Below are 21,069 nucleotides of genomic sequence, written 5' to 3'. Positions count from 1 at the left end.
CATCACTGCTCTAGAGGAGATCTGCATGGAGGAATGGGCCAAAATACCAGCAACAGTGTGTGAAAACCTTGTGAAGACTTGTTGTTAACAAAGGAAATGTTGCCAACAAAGGGTATATAACAAAGTATTGAGATAAACTTTTGTTATTGACCAAATACTTATTTTCCACCATAATTTGCAAATTAAATTCATAAAAAATCCTACAATGTGATTTTCTGGATTTTTTTCCCTCATTTTGTCTGTCATAGTTGAAGTGTACCTATGATGAAAATTACAGGCCTCTCATCTTTTTAAGTGTGAGAACTTGCACAATTGGTGGCTGACTAAATACTTTTTTGCCCCACTGTGTGTGTGTGTGTATATATATATATATATATAGATCTCACTATATCTATCTAGCTCTATATATATCTATATATAATTGTTATTTAGCCCTTGTAATAATTCTACTGTATCAGAGATAGTAGCGTTGTGCTGGTCCAACCTCTCAACCTACGTGTGAATTCAGTTAGTCCACAAGGGGGCACATGTTATTCACGACAAAACCATCAGTAGTTCAACAGGAATTGCTTTAGGGAATGCGAACCATAATATAAACCTTTTTTTAACCACTTTAAAGATATTAATAAAATGTTCATCCCTGAGGTCATTTTTGCTATTTTAAATCCAAAGCTTATCATTTTAATGCAGTTTTAATTTTTGTATTAAAAAAATTCAATATACTATCCTTTTACTTAATTTTTTCATTTTAGCAATTTAGCAGACGCTCTTACCCAGAACGACTTACAGGAGCAATTAGGATTAAGTGCCTTGCTCAAGGGCACATTGACAGATTTTTCACTTAGTCAGCTCAGAGATTCTGTATTATATGGGTGGGTTGAGACAAAAGTCATGCCATGGATTTTATCCCCAGCTCATGCTTATGTAAATTACCTCCACTAATGAAACTGTGAATAACATGACTTTATTTCCTCAGCTTATATTGTGAGGCAGATGGAGCTATAGAACAGCATGTCAGAATAAATGCAGTTGGTGAACATGAAGCTGCTACTTTGGGCTGCTGAAAGTAAACAAATGGGGCCCCAGGGAGAGCAGGGCTGCTGGAGGCAGCACAGTGTGAGTAATGTTCTCCCTACTAGCCTCCCATCTCAAACCCAAACAAAGTTTCCACAGACATCTCACTTCTTCCACTGCTCCCTCCCTCCCATCCACCTTTCCTTCTCCCTTCTCAGACTGGACTAGGCTGCCTTCTCCTGACGTGTATGTAGCTGAAACCAAACAGAGCTTTCATGGAGGGTTTGATCAACAGGCCAACAATGGACACCATATTGCATGGGGGTAGTGGTACTGATATCTCTGATTCTCATACATAATGTCTCTGCTGCCATATTCCTGGCAGGTCTCTCTGTAACAGGCCTCTCTGCGCCAATAGAGTAGGTTGATATCAGATCGTCACGAGACCAAAAAAGTTTGGGCAGCAGTTTTTTTAAAATATCAAGAATATCTCCTCCATTTACATTAACACATACATAAGCCTGAAACACGGGAAGACAACATGATTTTGTCAACAACATAACTGTAATAATACCATCCAGCCTCTTTTAAAAAAAGTGTACAACCCTTTCCACAGAGGGTTCTACATGTAACCCAAAAGAGTTCTACCTGGAACCAAAAGGGGTCCTCCTATGGGGACAGCTGCAGAACCCCTTTTCTAAGAGTGTGTACTGTAAAGTGAATTCCCTTGCATCCACCAGGAATAGTGAGGAGGAGGTACTAATCAGTATTTCCCTGTGTTTAGGCCATGTCCCACCCGGCAACACAGGAATGTCTTGGACCTTTCCCAGGTCATTAATGGAAGTGTATGGACATTTTCAGCTGGGGATTTTGTACACTTGAATAGGGGAAGGGGCATTGGTTATAGATACACTACTGTTCAAAAGTTTGTGGTCACTTAGAAATGCCCTTGTTTTTGAAAGAAAAGCCCCTTTTATTGTCCATTAAAATCTCATCACATTGATCAGAAATACAGTGCAGACATTGTTAATGTTGTAAATGACTATTGTAGCTGGAAACGGCTGATTTTTAATGGAATATAGGCTTACAGTGACCCATTATCAGCAACCATAACTTTATGTTCCATTGGCACATTGTGTTAGCTAATCCAAGGTTATCATTTTAAAAGGCTAATTGATCATTAGAAAACCCTTTTGCGATTATGTTAGCAGAGCTGAAAACTGTTGTTCTGATTAAAGAAGCAATAAAACTGTCCTTTAGATTATTTGAGTATCTAGAGAATCAGCATTTGTGGGTTCGATTACAGTCTCAAAATGTCCAGAAACAAAGACCTTTCTTCTGAAACTCGTCAGTCTATTCTTGTTCTGAGAAATGAAGGCTATTCCATGCGAGATATTGCCAAGAAACTGAAGATCTCGTACAACACTGTCTACTACTCCCTTCACAGAACAGCTCCATCTCTACTACTCCCTTCACAGAACAGCTCCATCTCTACTACTCCCTTCACAGAACAGCTCCATCTCTACTACTCCCTTCACAGAACAGCTCCATCTCTACTACTCCCTTCACAGAACAGCTCCATCTCTACTACTCCCTTCACAGAACAGCTCCATCTCTACTACTCCCTTCACAGAACAGCTCCATCTCTACTACTCCCTTCACAGAACAGCTCCATCTCTACTACTCCCTTCACAGAACAGCTCCATCTCTACTACTCCCTTCACAGAACAGCGCCATCTCTACTACTCCCTTCACAGAACAGCGCCATCTCTACTACTCCCTTCACAGAACAGCTCCATCTCTACTACTCCCTTCACAGAACAGCGCCATCTCTACTACTCCCTTCACAGAACAGCGCCATCTCTACTACTCCCTTCACAGAACAGCTCCATCTCTACTACTCCCTTCACAGAACAGCTCCATCTCTACTACTCCCTTCACAGAACAGCGCCATCTTTACTACTCCCTTCACAGAACAGCTCCATCTCTACTACTCCCTTCACAGAACAGCTCCATCTCTACTACTCCCTTCACAGAACAGCTCCATCTCTACTACTCCCTTCACAGAACAGCTCCATCTATACTACTCCCTTCACAGAACAGCGCCATCTCTACTACTCCCTTCACAGAACAGCGCCATCTCTACTACTCCCTTCACAGAACAGCTCCATCTCTACTACTCCCTTCACAGAACAGCTCCATCTCTACTACTCCCTTCACAGAACAGCGCCATCTTTACTACTCCCTTCACAGAACAGCGCCATCTCTACTACTCCCTTCACAGAACAGCTCCATCTCTACTACTCCCTTCACAGAACAGCTCCATCTCTACTACTCCCTTCACAGAACAGCTCCATCTCTACTACTCCCTTCACAGAACAGCTCCATCTCTACTACTCCCTTCACAGAACAGCGCCATCTCTACTACTCCCTTCACAGAACAGCTCCATCTCTACTACTCCCTTCACAGAACAGCTCCATCTCTACTACTCCCTTCACAGAACAGCTCCATCTCTACTACTCCCTTCACAGAAAAGCTCCATCTCTACTACTCCCTTCACAGAAAAGCTCTAACCAGAATAGAAAGAGGAGTGGGAGGCCCCGGTGCATACAAGAGGACAAGTACATTAGATTGTCTAGTTTGAGAAAGACGCCTCACAAGTCCTCAACTGGCAAGCTTCATTAAATAGTACCCGCAAAACACCAGTCTCAACGTCAACAGTGAAGAGGCGACTCCGGGATGCTGGCCTTCTAGGCAGAGTTGCAAAGAAAAAGCACTGCACTTTCACTGGCTGTTGTCAAATTGATCCCGTTAATGGGATTTGATCCCTAAGATTATTAAGTATCAAAAGTAAAAGTATAAATCATTTCAAATACCTTAAAGCAAACCAGACTGCATTATTTTTCATGTTTGTTTAATTTACTGATAACCAGGGGCATGCTCTAACACTCAGACATCATTTATAAATGAGGCTTGTCCGCCAGATCAGAGGCAGTAGGGATGACCAGGGATGTTCTCTTGATAAGTGTGTGAATTAGACCATTTTCCTGCCGTGCTAAGCATTCAAAATGTAACGAGTACTTTAGGGTGTCAGGGAAAATGTATAGAGTAAAAAGTACAAATTGTCTTTAGGTATGTAGTGAAGTAAAAGTTGTCAAAAATATAAATATTAAAGCACAGATACCCCCAAAAAACACTTATTAGTATTTTTACTTAAGTACTTTACACAACTGCTAGAACTAACACATTAGTAAATCCGCTACAATCATGCAGAACAGTGTACAGTTAGCAAGCAGTTTAGCAGTTACACCTGCGGGCCACAGTGGCAATAAATTAATAAAACCAAAAGCTTACCTTGACTTGGAAGAGTTCCAGTGTTGGATAGCCAGCTAGGTAACATAGCACCTCTCTCTGTTTGAGCCAGGTGTTTGAGTAGGATAAACTAGCTAGCTGCATTCGCTAGCTAAGTAAGTGAAGAAAATATTAAATATAGCTAGCTCGCTCTTGCGTCTCCTTTATTTAAAAATTGAATTTTTCAAAACTGCTCAACCATTGTCTTTCTCTTTGAGTCAACTACTCACAGCAGTGCTAGATCGCTGTAGTTTATGCTTGCAGTACTAGATTCATATTCTTATCCTTTGATTGGGTGGTCAACATGTCAGTTCATGCTGCAAGAGCTCTGATAGATTGGAGGTCTTCCTCCAGAAATTGAAATAATTTATATGTAATTCTATGGAAGGGGGTGAGAACCACGAGCCTCCTATGTTTTGTATTAAAGTCAATGTACCCAGAGGAGGATGGAAACTAGCTGTCCTCCGGCTATATCATGGTGCTACCCTACAGAATGCTGTTGAGGCTACTGTAGACCTTCATTGCAAAACAATGCGTTTTAATCCATTTTTGGGATGACGTGAATATATTTATAGTTTTTATCTAAAAAGGATAACTTGATGTTTCACTATTTTTATGAAATTCACTGAGGATGGTCCTCCCCTTCCTCCTCTAAGGAGCCTCCACTGGTCTCAATATCTTATTTTCAACAAACAAGGATTCAGAGACATGGATGCTGTTGGGTTTCCCTTTTACTTCAGTCAACCAAAAGCATGTTTGAAATATAAACCCATATACAAACTCAAACACATCAGATAAAGAAGAGCTGTTTAAAGACATGTGATAGTGTGAGGCTGTATAAAGGTTGACCTTTTTATGATTATATTCTTCTCATAAGCAGCCTATAATACTGTGACAGACATACGTGAACATAAAAGCACAAAACTATCATCATAAAAATTTGCTCTCAAATAAATAATGTAAACAGGGGTGGCATTGACATATCTAACTCTAAAAAGCTTCAGGGCAACACTGAAAAACAGCTTATGTCCTCTTGATTTCAAAGCATTCAAATAGCCACCATTCAAGATGGAGGGGTGGTTTGGTCTGGCTCTCAGCCTAGCCCTTAGTTTAAACACTCTGGAGGCACTTATATGAAACAACAGCTGCCTGCTCTTCAAAGCACACACAGGTGACTTCTTATCCCTAACAACTGACCGGTCATCAGGATGGTGTATCTCAAAGAAGGAGAAATTACTTTAAGCATTCTTTGTAAACTGTACAAAATAGAGTGTTTAACAAAGTTAACTGGCTAACTTGTAACTATCCTGAAGTGAAACCAGTCTCGGGCTAAGCTGAAGTTCTGATTGTTTAATGGGCCCCGGGCCAGTTGTTGGGGTAAGAAGTTACTGTCGCACAGCACACTGACAATGAAGTCATCTTGGTACTTGAGGGGAAGAAATGATAGATCCGTTTTACACAGAAGCACCTACAGTTCGAGATAGAGGAAGAGTGATGGGGAAAGAGGAAACACTAGTTAACCAAAGTTTAGTCAACTCAGAACAAAAAGCACTTCCTAGCCCTTGTAACAGCGCTACGTAATAGCCGGCAGCACAGGAAATGGAACGGAATTAACTCCTGATCTGCGTTGCAAAAGAAAGCTCCACTGTAGCAAATATGCATCTATTTCATGATATGATTACAGGTTACAATTTCATTCCTTTTCAGTTGAGCGTCTGTCTTTCAGAGGCTCGGTACATGTCGCTAGGCAATTGAAGGAAAACCCAATAAGGATTTCAAAGAATTTCAGACTTACTGGTTGGCTGGGAACCACATGTGACCTTATAGGATGTCCATATGCTGACAGCCAGTAGGAATGTGGCGATGAAGCCAAATGCCTGTAAAGGTCAACAAGAAAGATGCCTCATTATAAACGCCCTACACGTTGGTCATCTGTCAAGCATTGAGGGGACAGCTGTAAGTCCCCAAGCGGGTTACTGGGTACAAGTGTAAGAAGAAAAGACCATTTTAGGAGAATGATTATTAACCGACTTTTTACATCTCAAAACTGTACTTGACAGGATGGGATGAACTCCTTAAAGGTGAATGGAAACACTAGGAAGTAAAGTTAAGAGATGTATTCCATCAACTAATACTAAACATGTTTAACATTCAATTGGGATTTTGATATTGAACAATGTTTATTCGAGTAGCACCATCTTGAATTGCTATAGTAACGACTGACGCCAATGCTGACACCAGGAAACGCCTTGTCTCCACTGGACCTGAAAAGTTTCTCACAACTTTGATAACTTTGTCATTGAGAGGACAAAAATATTAAGGCAAGAAACTGTATAGAATGCATTTTTATGTTGGTATAACATTTACATTTTAGAGTTTTTTTTTTGATTGATAAGATGAGGCTGTGAAATGACATTTATTTGATAACAAGCCGACTAGACAGTCAGCCAAGCTGAGGCAACTAGCAAGCTATTTTGTTGATTTAGCTAGCTCTTCTCTTGTCCTTTTCCATGTTAATGTTGTGTTCACTAACTGTAAAAAATAAAATGCTCATATTGGCAATTTGAAGAGCATTTGTCATTGGCATTAGCTAAGAGCTCAAATCAACTGGCTAGTGTCTGACTGAATTTGCAGCTAGCTAGCTAGACAGTGTCAAGGAAGATAGAGGCTGTAGAGACTGGACAACATGCTGCTTAGGCTGCAGACAGGGCCAAGGGAGATAGGGGCTGTAGAGACTGGACAACATGCTTATTAGGCTGCAGACAGGGCCAAGGGAGATAGGGGCTGTAGAGACTGGACAACATGCTGCAGACAGGGCCAAGGGAGATAGGGGCTGTAGAGACTGGACAACATGCTGCAGACAGGGCCAAGGGAGATAGGGGCTGTAGAGACTTGACAACATGCTGCAGACAGGGCCAAGGGAGATAGGGGCTGTAGAGACTGGGCAACATGCTGCTTAGGCTACAGACAGGGCCAAGGGAGATAGGGGCTGTAGAGGCTGGACAACATGCTGCTTAGGCTACAGACAGGGCCAAGGGACAACCACACCCTCACAGCCTAGGTGAACTTCATTGTACTGGAGGACAACTCTAGAAATTGTTAGATTTTTTTTACAGGTAAGATAGAAAGGAGATTATGACGTGGTTTGTTTGTGTTGCACCAGAATGCAAGGGCAAGTAGTTATGCATTGTAGGGGGATCCATTATTTTAGGTTGTGGTACTCCAGTGAGTGTGACTCATTGCAGACATAGGCACTAACTAGTAAAGGGACTCCTAGTCTTCAGTGACAATCTGAACTACTGGCTGGTCATTCCACCTCTCTTGCATGCTTTTAATTTGTTCCCATTCTGACTCTTGGTGTATAAGGCTATAAGCCCAGTGGAATGTATGTGCAGAAGAAATTGAAGTTGTCAAAGCCAATTATTGTTATTATATTACTTATTCTTATCATATTTTGTAATTCCAATTTTCGATGTGGACTTGCACTTTGTTTTCAGGCTTGAGTGAGACGATGTATTCCCCTCAGTTTTTTCAATAAAGTTCTTGATTTATTCATATTATATTACTTGTGTATGTCTTTCCTTATCATATGTGAGACTAAATGCCATTTGTAATATGTTTTGGTTCACATTTGTGTTTAATATACAATCCATATAAGAAAGTGTCTGATAACAGAACATTCCATAGAATTCTAGAAAAATACCACCGTTCACTAAAACGTCTGGAACTCAATCATAGTAGAACATATTACTATTCTGATTAGCAGTTGTTTGGGGGGGAAAAAAACAGATTTTCGTATCAGATTGTTCTTAACTGATTACCATTCGATTGATGTGGTGCTATTGTATGTAATATAATTTAAGGGCTGTTTCTCAGCTTTCAAAATATGTATAAAACTTTTGGATATGGTTTGAAACCAGCACATTTTCAGACAGTTTTCAAATTCGGCCTTTTTTGGGAAATCCTGCCAGTGATGCAACAATGCCAATATGGTGATTTACAGTTACAGTTAGCTGCTGTTCTAAAGCCTAGTGTTTCCATTCCCCTTTAATAGCCATTTGGCCTGCTTTAAAGGGAAATCCTGCCAGTGATGCAACAATTATGGTGATAGCCATTTGGCCTGCTTTAATAGCCATTTGGCCTGCTTTAAAGGGAAATCCTGCCAGTGATGCAACAATGCCAATATGGTGATTTACAGTTCCAGTTAGCTGGTGTTCTAAAGCCTAGTGTTTCCACTCCCCTTTAATAGCCATTTGGCCTGCTTTAAAGTGAAATCCCACACACTCACCACATAACAAACAGAAATAAACTATGGAGAGCTTAGATGTAAGGTTTCATTTTTGCAAACAGGGCCTCTCAATTATCTTCAGCTAAATGCTGAGATACTAGGATAGATAAAAAATAATTAACATTCTTCAGCTTTGGAATGGAGCACCAGAAAACAGGAAAGCATCTGCTATGTTACTCACCGAACCAGCTTCTAGTTCAGACACACCTCCACTCTTAACAGCTGCAACAATAGAGGCAATGAAGACCAGGATGGTCCCAACGCCATAATGCAGTAACTCCTGAAACAATGAATGGTATAGATAAGTGCTGGAACGTGTGTCTGTGGAAAAAGTACAGAGAAAGTTTAAAAGATTATGCACACTACTGTAAGTCTCTCTGGATAAGAAAGTCTGCTAAATAACTAACATGTAAACAATGTAAATGTGTGTGTGTGTATAGGCGTGTGTCATTTGCAGGGCCACTCACCGTCATTGTCCAGTTGATACAGGGGATCTTACTCTGCAGTCTGAACACATACATGAGGTAGAAGATGAGGAAGGCTATGAGGAACCATAGCGTCACCACCTCAAAGTACCGAAAGGCTGAGTAATCAGTCCAACCTCGTGCACAGTGTACACACAGGAACGCAATCAGGAGTGCTACCTGCAAACACACAGACAAATAACAATGTGTTTCCATGTCCCAGTAGGATTCCAATCATGGAGCATATTGGCACCATATCAACTCCTATGTTAAAAATGTATCTTAGTCTGCAATAGCGGACTGCAATAGCATTGAATAGTCTCCATGATATGCAACTGTTCAGGGAAGTCAGGAACCAATACACGCAGTCAGTCAGGAAAGCAAAGGCCAGCTTTTTCAAACAGAAATTTTCATCCTGTAGCTCTAACTCCAAAAGGTTTTGGGACATTGTAAAGTCCATGGAGAATAAGAGCACCTCCCCCCAGTTGCCCACTGCACTGAGGCTAGGTAACACGGTCACCACCGATAAATCCATGATAATCTAAAATTTCAATAAGCATTTCTATACTGCTGGCCATGCTTTCCTCCTGGCTACCCCATCCCGGCCAACAGCTCCACAACCCCACAGCTACTTGCCCAAGCCTCCCCAGCTTCTCCTTCACCCAAATCCAGATAGCAGATGTTCTGAAAGAGCTGCAAAACCGGGAGCCATACAAATCAGCTGGGCTAGACAATCTGGACCCTCTCTTTCTAAAATTGACCGCCGCCATTGTTGCAACCCATATTACCAGTCTGTTCAACCTCTCTTCCGTATCGTCCGTGATTCCTAAAGATTGGAAAGCTGCCGCGGTCACCCCCCTCTTCAAAGAGGGTGACACTCTAGACCCAAACTGTTATAGACCTATATCCATCCTGCCCTGCCTCTCTATAAAGTCTTCGAAAGCCAAGTTAATAAACAGATCACTGACCATTTCGAATCCCACTGTACCTTCTCCGCTGTGCAATCTGGTTTCCGAGCCGGTCACGGGTGCACCTCAGCCACGCTCAAGGTACTAAACGATATCATAACCGCCATCGATAAAAGACAGTACTGTGCAGCTGTCTTCATCGACCTGGCCAAGGCTTTCGACTCTGTCATTCACTGTATTCTTATCGGCAGACTCAATAGCCTTGGTTTCTCAAATGACTGCCTTGCCTGGTTCACCAACTACTTCGCAGACAGAGTTCAGTGTGTCAAATCGGAGGGCCTGTTGTCCGGACCTCTGGCAGTCTCTATGGGGGTACCACAGGGTTCAATTCTCGGGCTGACTCTTTTCTCTGTATATATCAATGATGTCGCTCTTGCTGCGGGTGATTCCCTGATCCACCAGTACGCAGACGCTGCTATTCTGTATACTTCTGGCCCTTCTTTGGACACTGTGTTAACAAACCTCTAAACAAGCTTCAATGCCATACAACACTCCTTCCATGGCCTCCAACTGCTCTTAAACGCTAGTAAAACCAAATGCATGCTTTTCAACCGTTCGCTGCCCACACCCGCCCGCCCGACTAGCATCACTACCCTGGACGGTTCTGACCTAGAATATGTGGACAACTACAAATACCTGTCTGGCTAGACTGTAAACTCTCATTCCAACTTCTCCAATCCAAAATCGGCTTTCTATTTCGCCTCCTTCACTAACCGCCAAACGTACCCTAATAAAACTGACTACCCTACCGATCCTCAACTTCGGCGATGTCATCTACAAAATAGCTTCCAATAATCTACTCAACAAACTGGATGTAGTCTATCACAGTGCCATCCTTTTTATTACCAAAGCCCCTTATACCTCCCACCACTACGACCTGTATGCTTTAGTTGGCTGGCCCTCACTACATATTCGTCGCCAGACCCACTGGCTCCAGGTCATCTATAAGTGAAGCTGGAGACTTATATTTCCCTCACTAACTTTAAGCATCAGCTATCTGAGTAGCTATCCGATCGCTGCAACTGTACATAGTCCATCTGTAAATAGCCCACCCAATCTACCTACCTCATCCCCATATTGTTTTATTTCTTTTTCTGCTCTTTTGCACACCAGTATCTCTACTTGCACATCCTCATCTGCTCATTTATCACTCCAGTGTTAATCTGCTAAATTGTAATTACTTTGTTACCATGGCCTATTTATTGCCTACCTCCTCACACTGTATATAGACTTTATTTTATCTACTGTGTTATTGACTGTATGCTTTTTATTCTATGTGTAACTCTGTGTTGTTGTTTCTGTCACACTGCTTTGCTTTATCTTGGCCAGGTCACAGTTGTAAATGAGAACTATCAACTGGCCTACCTGGTTAAATAAAGGTGTTATCAACTGGCCTACCTGGTTAAATAAAGGTGTTATCAACTGGCCTACCTGGTTAAATAAAGGTGTTATCAACTAGCCTACCTGGTTAAATAAAGGTGTTATCAACTGGCCTACCTGGTTAAATAAAGGTGTTATCAACTGGCCTACCTGGTTAAATAAAGGTGTTATCAACTGGCCTACCTGGTTAAATAGAGGTGTTATCAACTGGCCTACCTGGTTAAATAAAGGTGTTATCAACTGGCCTACCTGGTTAAATAAAGGTGTTATCAACTGGCCTACCTGGTTAAATAAAGGTGTTATCAACTGGCCTACCTGGTTAAATAAAGGTGTTATCAACTGGCCTACCTGGTTAAATAAAGGTGTTATCAACTGGCCTACCTGGTTAAATAAATGTGTTATCAACTGGCCTACCTGGTTAAATAAAGGTGTTATCAACTAGCCTACCTGGTTAAATAAAGGTGTTATCAACTGGCCTACCTGGTTAAATAAAGGTGAAATAAAATAAATAAAAATTCTGGTAACAGTAGGTTGGTCCAGATCCAGAAGTTTTCAACACAACCCAGCTCTCACATGGCTAATGTTCAAGGTTCACCATTTTCCCGTTCACATGCCGTTAAACATGCTTTATTGCTTCACATTGTAGGGCAGTTGCAGGTATATGGAACAACATTGACATTATTAAACCACAAGGGAGAGGCTGAAAGCCATTAGCCACTAAACACTTCTGTAAACAGGAAATAACCCCCAAAACCAGCTTCCTCCATTTTTCCTCTGAAACACCACCTTCATTCCTGTGATGACTATAAATAAGCAAGAATGTAACAGAAATGTAGTGAAGATTAAGATGCAAACCCACTGTATTCTACTGTGCCAAACACAGATATAAAGAGGGGAGAACAGACAACGTTTGTTCTCCCCTGATTTCACAACCGTTGTTATGAAGGTGTAATAAAGTGTCATTAATTACGAAATTCTGACATTCTGAGAGATGATAAACATTCATTTATTTGAAGGTAGACAGCAATATGACATCACCACACACAATGGGACAAGTTCCTCCATTACAGAAATCAACAACAACAAAATTCTAATCTGCCAAGACTTCCACTATTTTAAACAATTACTGGACATCTCAATCAAAACTGGATGTTGATCTGACTGTGGCCGGTATCACCTGCCCACCTGACATTTTGCCTCATGGAGAGTTAATGCACAGCTCAATCTTTGGAGGGGGGGGGGGGGCTCCCAGTGTAGATTTTAGTCGCAGTCACTTAAAATATTTTAGTAGTCCACTAAACTTGTAGTTTTTATAAAGGCTATTGGTTCCCACTGGTATAGGCCTAATTCAGGTTATAAAGGCTATTGTTTCCACTGGTATAGGCCTAATTTAGGTTATAAAGGCTATTGTTTCCACTGGTATAGGCCTAATTCCTGTTATAAAGGCTATTGTTTCCACCGGTATAGGCCTAATTCAGGTTATAAAGGCTATTGTTTCCACTGGTATAGGCCTAATTCCTGTTATAAAGGCTATTGTTTCCACCGGTATAGGCCTAATTCAGGTTATAAAGGCTATTGTTTCCACTGGTATAGGCCTAATTCCTGTTATAAAGGCTATTGGTTCCCACTGGTATAGGCCTAATTCCTGTTATAAAGGCTATTGGTTCCCACTGGTATAGGCCTAATTCAGGTTGTAAAGGTTATTGGTTCCCACTGGCATAGGCCTAATTCAGGTTATAAAGGCTATTGGTTTCCACTGGTATAGGCCTAATTCAGGTTATAAAGGCTATTTGTTTCCACTAGTATAGGCCTAATTCAGGTTATAAGGGCTATTGGTTTCCACAAGTATAGGCATAATTCAGGTTATAAAGGCTATTGGTTTCCACTGGTATAGGCCTAATTCAGGTTATAAAGGCTATTTGTTTCCACTAGTATAGGCCTAATTCAGGTTATAAAGGCTATTGGTTTCCACAAGTATAGGCCTAATTCAGGTTATAAAGGCTATTGGTTTCCACTGGTATAGGCCTAATTCAGGTTATAAAGGCTATTTGTTTCCACTGGTATAGGCCTAATTCCTGTTATAAAGGCTATTGGTTTCCACTGGTATAGGCCTAATTCATGTTTGCATGTTAATGTTTTGTAAAGTAGCCTAGTCGTAGCCTAACAGTCAGAGAAAGCCACCTAGCAGACAGTGGTGTAAAGTACTTAAGTAAAAATACTTTAAAGTACTACCTAAGTAGTTTTTTGGGGTATCTGTGCTTTACTATTTATATTTTTGACAGCTTTTACTTTTACTTCACTACATTCCTAAAGAAAATAATGTACTTTTTACTCCATACATTTTCCCTGACACCCAAAAGTACTCGTTACATTTTGAATGCTTAGCACGGCAGGAAAATGGTCTAATTCACACACTTATCAAGAGAACATCCCTGGTCATCCCCATGGCCTCTGATCTGGCGGACTTGACTAAACACATGCCTCGTTTATAAATTATGTCTGAGTGTTAGAGCATGCCCCTGGCTATCAGTAAATAAAGAAAACATGAAAATGATGCCGTGTGGATTGCTTAATATAAGGAATTTGAAATGATTTAGACTTTTACTTTTGATTCTTAAGTATATTTTAGCAGTTACATTTAGTTTTGATACTTAAGTATACTTTAAACCAAATACTTTTAGACTTTTACTCAAATAATATATTACAGGGTAAATTTCACTTTTTCTTGAGTCATTTTCTATTAAGGTATCTTTACTTGTACAACAATTGGGTACTTTTTCCACTACTGCTAGTAGTATACGAATGAATCAGAGTTTCTGTTACACACCTCGCTCCCCTTTATCCTCAATTTTTGAGTTCATTCTCCACATTTTGGATTAAAGATCACGAAGACAGCAGACAGTAAGCAATATAAAATACAACCCAACCCCAACATTAAAAATAAAAAAGTTTAAAAAATATGTATAATTCTGTGCAGAACATCAGTATAAATATCTGATCAAAAACTCTTACCACTTGGGCGATTTTCAGTAATCCTTGTACAGAGCGAGTATAGCCCAAATTCAAGAATCCTTCGCCCGAAGACGATCTCGTCGTGGTGGTGGTAGTAACAACAGTATGAGACATTTTGATATGTATAAATAAATAAAATACAGTGTAAATAGTCTAGACTACAGTGTATCGTGGCCCAAGAAACACAGTCAGCTGCTACTACTGTGCTTCGTCTACTTCATGGTCGTTCCTAGTTACCACCGCCACAAAGTCATAAACCCCGCCTGTTTCTACAAATCTTCTTAAAATGTGATTTTAAACCTAATCCTAACCTTATGCCTAACCGTAACCTTAAAACAAGACCAAAAAGCACAATTGCAGGTTATTTTACGATACATTTTTTTACGATAGCCAAGTTAGACTTTGCGGCTGTGGTAACTCGTGGAAACCCTACTTCATTGAGGGTGAGATTAAGTTGGGGTGGGGTTTCCAGGAAACAGTAGCATTTTTCAACTTCAACAGTTACAATGTTGCTTTTACTCAATGGGCCAGTTCGTTTTGCATGGCCCCAGGCGAGTGGTGAATTTATTTAAGGACCAATGGAATGGACTAAAATGTGTAAGACACCGGGTAAAGAAAAACGAACTCGCCCATGGACATAAAATGACTGTCTGGAAGAGAAAGCGCCATCAAAACACGTATAGTCCGCAAATCACTCACGATTGGGTCTCATTTCTAGCCGCATGCTACTGGCAGCATTACCGCGTGTGTTATGGATGTAAATGATGAAGCATTTACAGTCTCCACCTAAATAGTGTTCACATGATGGTTGAAGTGGATCTGTAGAAGATGATTAAGCATGTAGCTATCAATCTGAATATGTTTGAAGTTCATCAAACGTATTCCTACTATTGTTAAAGACACTTTAGGCCCTATATCAATGTAGCCTGCACCATAGACCCATACCTATTCGACCTCCGTACTATATCGACAGCTGAATTGTATTTGTCCCAGGTTAATTTAAGCATTTTTCCACCCACATGGCAAGCAAGCAAGAAGCTCACATTACTTTAAGGTCAGACCTAATGTAGGTTTTTGCATTGAATTGGTAACCATGTGGTGTCAACAGGTGTTAAACTATAGGCCCACCATCCTATCCCAAGGGGACTGCACTAATGGGACTACCCCAGGCCATGCTAAAATAGTTTCAGTGTAGTGTATTATTTACATCTACATGCTTTAAACATCATCATTATGTCATTCTGCCACTGAACAAGGCAGTTAACCCACTGTTCCTAGGCACCCACAGACACTTACAAAAAATAACAAACTAAGCACAGATGTTAGGCCCATGTCAATCAAGCTACATAACAAAATGGATAGCGATGAAATAAGACTGAACCCCATCAGGAAGGAGTTTTTCATATTTCGATGCTTTGCAGCAGTAGGGTTTTGTTTCTGTCACCCCCCATCCATAAACAGCTGTTACCATGGAGACGAGGGCAGGATGCTCTTCTCTGTCACCACTTCCCGGGACTGCTACAGAGCAGAATGGGAAAGAGTGCTTAGAAAACCTTACCACATAAAGGCGCGCACACACACACACTCTGGCTGTGCATACCAGTAGGCCTAGTCTCTATATAAGCAAGTGAAGCCAGATATGGGAACCAAACCACACCCTAAAAGGACATTACCATGGCGAGCCAAACAGTCTTATGCATCAGCTGTACAAACTTAAGAACCTGAGTGAGTTACTCTCTGCATGTGGTCCAGAGGAACTAGATCCTCTGTGACACTTTGAGAACACCAGAAACACTGCAGCCAAAGGAAACCAATACATTTACATGTACAAATGCACCACACTCTTTCTGCTTCGTGGTTCTACAGGGACGTTTAGTTTCGTTTAGTGATGCACCACATGGTAAGAACATGGACATGGACCCAAGCGACTTTGCGTCCTTGAAAAATGCTATATAAATACTATGTATTATTATGATTATTATACACCAATATTGTCACGACTTCCGCTGAAGTTGGTCCCTCTCCTTGTTCGGGCGGCGTTCTGCGGTCGAAGTCACCGACCTTCTAGCCTCTTTTCATTTTCCTTTGGTTTTGTCTCGTCTTCCATCACACCTGGTTCCAATCCCATCAATTACATGTTGTGTATTTAACCCTCTGTTCCCCCTCATGTCCTTGTCAGATTGTTTTATTGTAAGTGCTTGTGCACGGCTGTCCTGGTGTGAGTCGGGTTATGTACCCATTATTTGATTGTTCTGTTTTCCGGTCGTTTAATTTTTTTTTAACTGCGCCGTTTGGAAACACAGTTCTTGCTCTCCTGCGTCTGACTTCTCTGCCGCTAGTACACACCCCTTACAAATATGAGAAAACCCTTCAGTAGTTCGCTGACAGAGTTCCTTGCAGAGCTGGTGGATGACCACACTCAACCAGAGATACACTGAAGTTTTGCCCAGATAGCATCAGCTGGTTCTGTGGTGGTTGAGGCGAATGACCGCGCTGGAGTTCTTCTTTGGGTTCATGTGACGTGTGTTTAAAAGGAACGCTTCACTTCTTTGAAAGGAAACCCAGAAGTATAATGATGTAATGGCGCTCAGGAACAATAGTTATTGAGTAACATTTTTGACAATTACAATAACACTACAGTTACAATAACACCTGTAGGGCAATTATGTAATTGCACCTCCATAAGAATAACAATATAAAAACGGAATCTACCAAGTTGCCCCAATGTTGTGAACAATTTCAATAAGATTGACTGCTAAACTCTCGTTGATTACTTTTGAAAAATGTCTGTCAGAATGAGGGAGTTCAGTTTCCTTATGACAGACCTCCAGAGTTACATTCTCTCTGCTGTGCCTCGGCAGTTCACCCTAGCTTCACAATAGCATAGTGGACACCTGAAATGACAATGGACAGCATAATCAGAATAATGGAATGACAATGAAAAGGGTTGGCGTTATGTCATGTTATGTCATGTTAAGGACAGTGCTGTCTCAGCTGTATTATACAATCTTAAGACTTTCTTGTGTCACTTCAAGAAAAACACTAAAAATAATTCACCTTCATCTGGTATGGGGACACGAGAGCTTCTTTGGGGTGCTTAAAAGAAAAGAGGGCAATTTCACAAGCTTATCTGAGCTGGTTCTGGTACTTGGTGGTAAACCTATGGAATTCATGGCCCAAAATTGCAATAATTGAATACTTACATTGAGTGGTGGTGTTCAGTTGAACGTCTGAGTATACCAGATTTAGCTCCATGTCGCCATCTTCTGGTGAATTATGTTTATACAATGACTGTGGGCTTTCTGTTTGTGTAGAGAACAACAGTAAGAAACTGTGTGACACATTACAGATCTGAACCATCAGCAAATCCTTCACGGTCTTGTCCACTCACCCATTTCTGAGACATTGGCGTAGATAGAGGATTCACTGACCATAGCTTTAGAAACAGGGAAGTAAAATGTACAAATGTAAACTGCTGTGACGCACAAAGTTTATGACTGAATGAGAGGACATGAAGAGCTGTGCTCAGACTCGACACTGGAGCCGATCTTTTTGCCCACTTCTACAGAGGTGTAGTTGGGACACCAGGCAGGGATTGAAGGATACGGGAGAAGAGGGTGTAGAACACAGACAAGAGAAGTTGATGGACTGGTACATAGGGAAGCATATGTGTGGAGATAGTGAATAACAGGGCAGCAGGTAGTCTAGCGGGTTAAGAGTGTTGGGCCAGTTCGAATCCCTGAGCAAACTAGGTGAAACATCTGCCAATGTGCCCTTGAGCGAGGCACTTAACTCTAATTGCTCCTGTAAGTCGCTCTGGATAGAGCGTCTGCTAAATGACAAAAATGTACTGAATAGCCTTCCACTTAAACTGGCTTTCAACTCACACTCTGCCCTTTCATCTGAGGAAAAATTATTACTGATCAGAAATACTATTCAAAGACTCAGATTGTCTAGAAAGAGTAAGACCCCTTACCTATAGCAGGATCTGTGCACAACTCAGATTGCTGCTTAATCTTTTCTGAATTGCAGAATCTCAGGTATCCTTTTGGAAAAGACCAGAGATGGTATATGAATCTGTAAATACGCCAAAAATATAATATCTTAACTAGTATTTATTTTCTTACAGAGATCACCTACCTCTTTTTCTCAGGTAAAATAAAGCCACGCCAAGGAGCAGCAGCAGAAGCAGGACCCCACACACAGAGAGGGCTACGGTCAGCGCAGTGGGTCCAGGGGGGAACCGTCTCTCTGCCCTCCCCAGGCTGTTCTCTGCCCTGCAGGTGTACACTTCCTGGGTGAAGTAGGGGATTGAACTGGTCCACTGAAATGGGTGGGTTCCTATGGTGCTGACACCTGGGTCTATGTTGCCCTTAGAGGAGGAGAACCAGGTGATGGTGGATGGGGGGTTCCCCTCAACTACACACCTGAGGCTCCCGTTGCCTGGTCCGAGGGATGCCTCTACCCAAGACAGGCTGAGAATCTGGGCCTTAGCTAGGGACAAAGCACAAACCTTACATTAGTATCATTGTGGTAAAGAGTTTCATATTCCTAGACCACCAGACCCTTATTGCTGACAACGTAGTGAGACCTTTACCAATGATATTGAGCTGTGTGCCGCTGGCAGTCTGCCACTTCCCATCACCCCAGTAAGGGTCCAGCTCTACTCTGCAGAAGTATACTCCATTGTCTGTGACCACCAGATCTCTGATGAGGAGAGAGAGATCCCTCTGCTTAGGGTCTCCTTTGACTGAGAAGCGTTGGTATGACTCGGGAACTGAGCATTCATTCATTCCACCCGTAGTAACATTTTTCACCTTGCATTGGAAGAAGGGCGTATCATGGAATTGTCTGGTGATCCACTGAACTGTGATGCCTTTGGAGTAGTCTTGTTGCTTGGGGTGGGTGAAGGAGCAGGGTAGGACCACATCTCCTCCTATGGTGCTGTTCACTACAGGGGGAACTGTCATGGACCATGGTTGTGAGAAGGTGCCTAGTGGGAGGAATATTAGTTCACAATTAGAGAAATTAGAGAAATCAATCATATTAAGGATATTTCATGTTTGTTTTTTCTGATGGTCTCAAGTATTTTTTTAAACTTGTATTCTAATTGGTTCAACTGGCAATCTATAGTACTTTATCTATTGTACTCTATTGTACTTTATTTAAACACACACGTCACTACCCAAAGGATGGGGTGGCAGGGTAGCCTAGTGGTTAGAGCGTTGGACTAGTAACCGCAAGTTCATATCCCTGAGCTGACAAGGTACAAATCTGTCGTTCTGCCCCTGAACAGGCAGTTAACCCACTGTTCCTAGGCCGTCATTGAAAATAAGAATTTGTTCTTAACTGACTTGCCTAGTTAAAAAACATTTAAAAAAGGATCAACAAATCATCTCTTATGATACTGTATAAACACATACTCATGAATATTACAACACTAAAAATAGGGATAATTCCTTTATTCCCAAATTATTCAAGAATGCTAAAGCTTAAATAGAAATGTTTCACCAAAACTGAATCTGAATAGAAATAGCTAAAACTGGAGTTCGGCCTACCTGTAATGACAGAGAAGAGAGAGAAGAGTTGAGCCTGCACCATCCTAAAGGTAATCAAATATATACGGATCCCTTTAGCACTGAGGAGAAAGAAAGTCAAGTCAGGGAGAGGAAGTTCTACCAACACAATGCCTCAAATCAGGAAACAGTTGTGAAATGTACCACATGAGAATAGATATTTCCTGTTTAGTGCTTACTGTGAAACAAGTGAGGGCTTGGCTGAGCATCCGTTTAGTCTAGTGAGATTTGAGCAATATAACAGTCCTACAGCCCCTTCAGACAGTATTCAGACTGTCTTCAGACAGTATTCTCACCATTTCACTTGTTCCACATTGTGTTACAGCCTGAATTTAAAATGGATTACATTGAATACACAATACTCCATGATGTCAGTGTTCTTAGATTTTAACAAATTACACTGAACAACAATATAAAACGCATTATATAATGTGTTGTTCCCATGTTTCATGAGACGCAATCAAAGATCCCAGAAATGTTCCATACGCACACATTTGTTTACATCCCTGTTAGTGAACAGAGTGCCCCATGGTGGTGGTGGGGTTATGGTATGGGCAGGCATAAGCTATGGACGGAGAATACAATTGTATTTTATTGATGACAATTTGAATGCACAGAGATACCGTGATGAGATGCTGAGGCTCATTGTTGTGCCATTCATAATCTTCCATTACCTCATGTTCCAGCATGATAAATCACTGCCCCATGTTGCAAGGATCTGTACACAATTCCTGGAAGCTGAACATTTCCCAGTTCTTCCATACTCACCTGACATGTCATCCATTGACCATGTTTGAGATGCTCTGGATCAACATGTTAGACAGCATGTTCCAGTTCCCGCCAATATCCAGTAACTTCGCACAGCCATGGAAGAGGAGTGGGACATCATTCCACAGGCCACAATCAACAACCTGAACAACTCTACGTGAAGGAGATGTGTCATGCTGCATGAGGCAAGTGGTGGTCACACCAGATACTGACTGGTTTTCTGATCCACGCCCCTAGTTTTTATTTA

At 41.4% G+C, this 21,069-nt stretch overlaps 2 protein-coding genes across 4 annotated transcripts; both read right to left on the bottom strand.

Annotated features, from left to right (window-relative positions):
• Positions 1–5,079: 5,079 nt before the first annotated feature.
• LOC139387593 (CKLF-like MARVEL transmembrane domain containing 7) lies at positions 5,080–14,929 on the bottom strand. Its single transcript, XM_071133948.1, has 5 exons — positions 14,479–14,929; positions 9,122–9,298; positions 8,836–8,934; positions 6,162–6,243; positions 5,080–5,834 (listed from the first exon to the last, which is right to left on the bottom strand). Exons 1-5 carry the CDS (start codon positions 14,590–14,592, stop codon positions 5,821–5,823), a joined length of 486 nt encoding a protein of 161 aa, XP_070990049.1. The 5' UTR covers positions 14,593–14,929; the 3' UTR covers positions 5,080–5,820.
• On the bottom strand, positions 14,900–20,164 carry LOC139387580 (sialic acid binding Ig-like lectin 15, like). Of its 3 annotated transcripts, none has more exons than XM_071133926.1 (9): positions 20,037–20,101; positions 19,076–19,471; positions 18,619–18,972; positions 18,455–18,523; positions 17,870–17,914; positions 17,682–17,780; positions 17,536–17,574; positions 17,304–17,372; positions 14,900–15,996 (listed from the first exon to the last, which is right to left on the bottom strand). In XM_071133926.1, exons 1-8 carry the CDS (start codon positions 20,077–20,079, stop codon positions 17,341–17,343), a joined length of 1,077 nt encoding a protein of 358 aa, XP_070990027.1. In that variant the 5' UTR covers positions 20,080–20,101; the 3' UTR covers positions 14,900–15,996; positions 17,304–17,340. The 3 variants fall into 3 exon arrangements, with proteins under 3 accessions (XP_070990027.1, XP_070990017.1, XP_070990035.1); XM_071133934.1 differs by lacking the exon at positions 14,900–15,996 and adding an exon at positions 16,969–17,025; XM_071133916.1 differs by lacking the exon at positions 14,900–15,996 and having other exon boundaries at positions 16,330–17,372; positions 20,037–20,164.
• Between the last annotated feature and the right edge of the window lie 905 nt (positions 20,165–21,069).

The sequence above is a fragment of the Oncorhynchus clarkii genome, chromosome 3 (genome assembly GCF_045791955.1).
Source record: "Oncorhynchus clarkii lewisi isolate Uvic-CL-2024 chromosome 3, UVic_Ocla_1.0, whole genome shotgun sequence".
Taxonomy (NCBI): domain Eukaryota; kingdom Metazoa; phylum Chordata; class Actinopteri; order Salmoniformes; family Salmonidae; genus Oncorhynchus; species Oncorhynchus clarkii.
The sequence above is the reverse complement of the archived record's forward strand: the minus strand, read 5'-3'. Positions and strand labels throughout refer to the sequence as shown.